Here is a 4,155-nt window from a genome sequence, read left to right on the forward strand (position 1 = left end):
AAGCTACTCCTCAACTTAATATAATTGGATCACATTCTGCATGTTTAAGAAAGAGCCCACTGGTTTCAACTGGATGCATTCACCAAGGTCTCAAAAGAGACTGTTTGACTGTGGCATGCATCACTCAGCAACTGTTGCCAGAAGTAGAAGCAGAAGTCTCTGGTGCCGTTGCTTGTTAAACCAATTGCAGTAGCCAGATGGCTGCTGAGAGTAGGGTCAACTCCAACAACTGGGCTCGGATTGAGTGGGACACTCCTGGTGCTGAACATGTCACCTCTCTCCTATCAGTGAAACCTACCCATTGTGTTGGTGCTGAACATGTCACCTCTCTCCTATCAGTGAAACCTACCCATTGTGTTCCTGTAGCCCTCATTCTTTCACTGTGTTTCTGAGACTGTGTATCTCTCACTGTTTCCCTCTATCTCACTGAATCTGTGTGCCTCCGATCCTGGCCTTGCTCTGCCTCTCACATTTTGTTTAATGTAATGGAGTTTCTAAAGGACATTATTTGGCACTGGCACCGCACTCAGAAGAAAAAATAGCAGTTCATACAAAGTAGCTCTTCCTTTTGAATTACAAATGTTTTGGTGACAGAACAGACTAAAATTGTTGAACATTTAAAAGACCCCATATTGTCAGTGGCCATGAGAAACTTGACACAGGACAGCACGCTCTTTAAAATGACTGTGCTCAGGAGGTAAGATGAATTTACTTCATATCACATCTCAACCAATGTGATGGGAGCTGACAGTCAGGAAGCTTGGGCAGACATTAACTTTAGGAGAGGCGATGGCCTAGTGGTATGATCACTAGACTGATAATCCAGTGGCCCAGATAATGCTCCGGGGATCAGGAATCAAATTCCATTATGGTGGAATGTGAATTCAATAAAAATCTGGAATTAAGAGTCTAACATAACCATTAATCCATTGTCAATTGTCAGAAAAACCCATCTGGTTCACTAGGGAGGGAAACTGCCTTCTTTACCCAGTCTGGCCTACATGTGACTCTAGACCCACAGCAATATGGTTGACACTTAACTGCCCTCTGAGCAATAAGTACTGGCCTAGCCTAAATCCTCATTAATTTTTTAAAACCTCCTGGTTTGTTCCAGGTTTGACCATCTGTAGATGCCATGTTCTGGCACCAGTCTGTGATGCCCAGGTGTAAACTCACACAGTGCCAAACGCTGGGTCAATCTGAACATCTGACTGGAGTTTGAAGATTGTTGAGTGCTAGAAAGAGAATTGACCTGCATGCATTTGCTTGATTGAGGAGTGGAATCTGCCGCTCTAACAATACAGAGGGTGCAGGATACCCGTGCAAGACTTTCACCCAGTTACCACCTTGGATTTACATCATCACACCTCAGTCATAAATTGGAAAGTATTTGAGAATGTCTTGAGGTCATGCATAGTGCCAAACAAATAGAAGCCTATTCAAGTGCGTTTTTTTCCACGCTGGTGGCTTTCCTGACTGGCTCTGTGTCTTCACCTTTTGACACTGGGAATGCACAGACCTCCATCACCACCAGGTACCACACACACACACACACACGGAGCAAACTTCTTAACAATCCCATGTTGCCTGAACAGGCTTCAGATTTGTCAAACTCCAGGGCATTGTCCACTTGAATTTTATCTTCACAGAGGGTGGGTCACAGGCTGGGGCCAGGAATCAGGGTTAGAAATCAGTGCTTTTGTAAAGTTGTTGCGAATTTTCTCAGTTTTTCAATCTCCGCCTGAAACAAAACAAAATGTTTTAAATGATCAAATCAGATCAAAATATACTTTTCATTTACTTTTGTCAGAATCCTTGGTATTCTATTACTCACAGAGTATACACAGGCTACAGTTCTTCTCCACCACCCCTTCTCCCTGTTAGTGATAATAAATGTCCCCCTTTGACAATTGTCTCACTGGCGCCCCCAGAGACAGAGACAGATATTGCTGGTGGCTCAGTCCAGTCTGCAGCAGGCACTGCTCAGCACCGCCACCTGCAGGGTCTACAATGGCACTTCAAGTACAACCAGAACCCGACAGAGCATTCATCAGTTTTCAGTCTGTTCACAATCCCATCAAAAGATCACACCTCAACACTTGAAATATTCAGATTTGTCTCAGCCAATAGCGACAGGTCAGAAGTAAATGAGATACTTTCAGGATATGGTCAGAAGTCAGACGGCACCGGGTTATAGTTCAACAGGTTTATTTGAAATCACAAGCTTTCGGAGCATTGTCCCTTCGGCAGTTAATGAAGGGGCAGAGCTCCAAAAGCTTGTGATTTCAAATAAACCTGTTGGACTATAACCTGGTACCATCTGACTTCCGACCTTGTCCACCTCAGTCCAATACCAGTTGTGGGCATTGATGGCACTTATTGTTTGTCACCAGTGGCCCAGTTTGCTACAACAGATTGACAGGGACACAACAGAAGTAACAATATTGATGTCGGACTAAAGTCACATGTTGGTCAGACCAAAAGAAGGGCAACACTTTCCTACAGGATAGTAATGAATAACCTGGCATGGTCGTTCTACTAACCCCAGCATGCTATTTTGTCAAGTATCTTTTTAATTCACATTGTCAAGTTAGCATGAGATTTGAACTCACTCTAGATGGATTACTAATCTACAACCATAACTACTGCATTGCTGTACTGTCCGGTTGAGTTGTCTGAGTTTAACACTTGTGGCGCTGGAAAAGCACATCCAGTCAGGCAGCATCTGAGGAGCAGGAGAGTCAAGGTTTCAAGCTTCATCAGGACGTTGCTGATAAAGAGCTCATGCTCGAGATGTCGACTCTCCTGCTCCTTGGCGGCTGCCTGACTGATCTGTGCTTTTCCAGCCCTACACCTTTTGACTCTGATCTCTAGCATCTGCAGTCCTCATTTTCTCCTGAGTTTAACACTTGCTGAGGGAGTGTTTGCTGATACTATACTGGAGTTGTGGGAATGTTGAACAGAGAGTTGTCTACGTTCAGGTGAAACTGTGGCTCAAACAGCTATGCAGGGAAAACCAGGAACAGTTGGAAATGACTAGTACCAGGATAAAGTGCCGGAACTGATCTTTTATATTTGCTAATGAAACTCCAGTGGTAGATGGTTTCTGATTGTTTTGAACTGTATATTTTCTTGTAGCTTCTAACTCTCAATGTTTCTGCAGTGAGCTGCCAGGAGCAGAGATAGTCCTTGGGTCACCTTTCAGACTCTGTTTGCAAGCTGCACCACAGACAGCTGATTTCCCGAGGAATTCTACTCAGGTCAGCTGAACAACTCTGCACTGCTCAAGCTCACCAATGGGTGGCAGCACAGTCAAGCAATGCCACCAAGTCTGTCCTGGAGCTTGGAGCATTAGTGGGAGAGTGGGCAGTCAGGATAGGGTGGGTAAGGGCGTACCGTATCAAACAGGAGCAACCTTTGAAGGCAGAACTCCAAAGAAAGGAAAGTCACAAAATAATAAATTCTGGAAAAAGGAACAGGGAGACCTTTCAGCAGATTATTATTTAAATGGAGAGGGACTGCAGAATGCTGTGGTACAGAGGGAGTGTACATGGATCACAACAAGTTAGTTTGCATACACAGCAAGAAATTAGGAAGGCAAATGGATGGGGGCCTTTATTGCAAAGGGGATGGAGTACAAAAGTCTAGCTCTGTCATGTTGGTGAGACCACAGTTGGAGTACTGTGTATAGTTCTGGCCTGATACCACAAAGAGGGGTATGTTTGCACTGGAAGCATTTCAGAGAAAGTTCACTTGGCCAATTCCCGTGATGAAGGTGTGGTCTGATGAAGGAAAGGTTTGAGCACCTTGAGCTGATACTCACTGGAGTTTTGAAGAATGAGAGGAGACCTTATTGAAACATAAAAAGACCCTAAGGAGGCTCGACGGCGTGCATACAGGGAAGAGGATCTTTCCTGCCATCGAGAATTCAAGATAGCACATTTTCAAAATAAAAGCTGTCTCATTTTAGCTGGATGTGAGGAGCAATTTCTTCTTTCAGGTGGTCTTGGATCACTGGGGTATATTTTGTGGTAAACATAAATTCTACAAGAGAGACGGCTTGCACCTTAATAGGTTAGGGACCAGCATTCTGGCAGGCAGGTTTTCTACTGCAACACCGCTACATTTAAACTAAGTAGCGGGGGGAGGGGACAA

General features: G+C 44.4%; 1 protein-coding gene across 7 annotated transcripts in view; it reads right to left on the bottom strand.

Moving 5' to 3' along the window:
* Window positions 1–980: 980 nt before the first annotated feature.
* Window positions 981–4,155, bottom strand: part of sh3d21 (SH3 domain containing 21) — a 128,182-nt gene continuing 125,007 nt past the window's right edge. For all 7 annotated transcript variants that reach the window (XM_043717920.1, XM_043717919.1, XM_043717918.1 and 4 more), the window contains one exon: window positions 981–1,741. In XM_043717920.1, coding sequence (XP_043573855.1) covers window positions 1,691–1,741 — 51 coding nt within the window. In that variant the 3' untranslated portion in view covers window positions 981–1,690. The remainder of the gene's footprint in view (window positions 1,742–4,155) is intronic.

This window comes from Chiloscyllium plagiosum, chromosome 27 (genome assembly GCF_004010195.1).
Source record: "Chiloscyllium plagiosum isolate BGI_BamShark_2017 chromosome 27, ASM401019v2, whole genome shotgun sequence".
NCBI lineage: Eukaryota > Metazoa > Chordata > Chondrichthyes > Orectolobiformes > Hemiscylliidae > Chiloscyllium > Chiloscyllium plagiosum.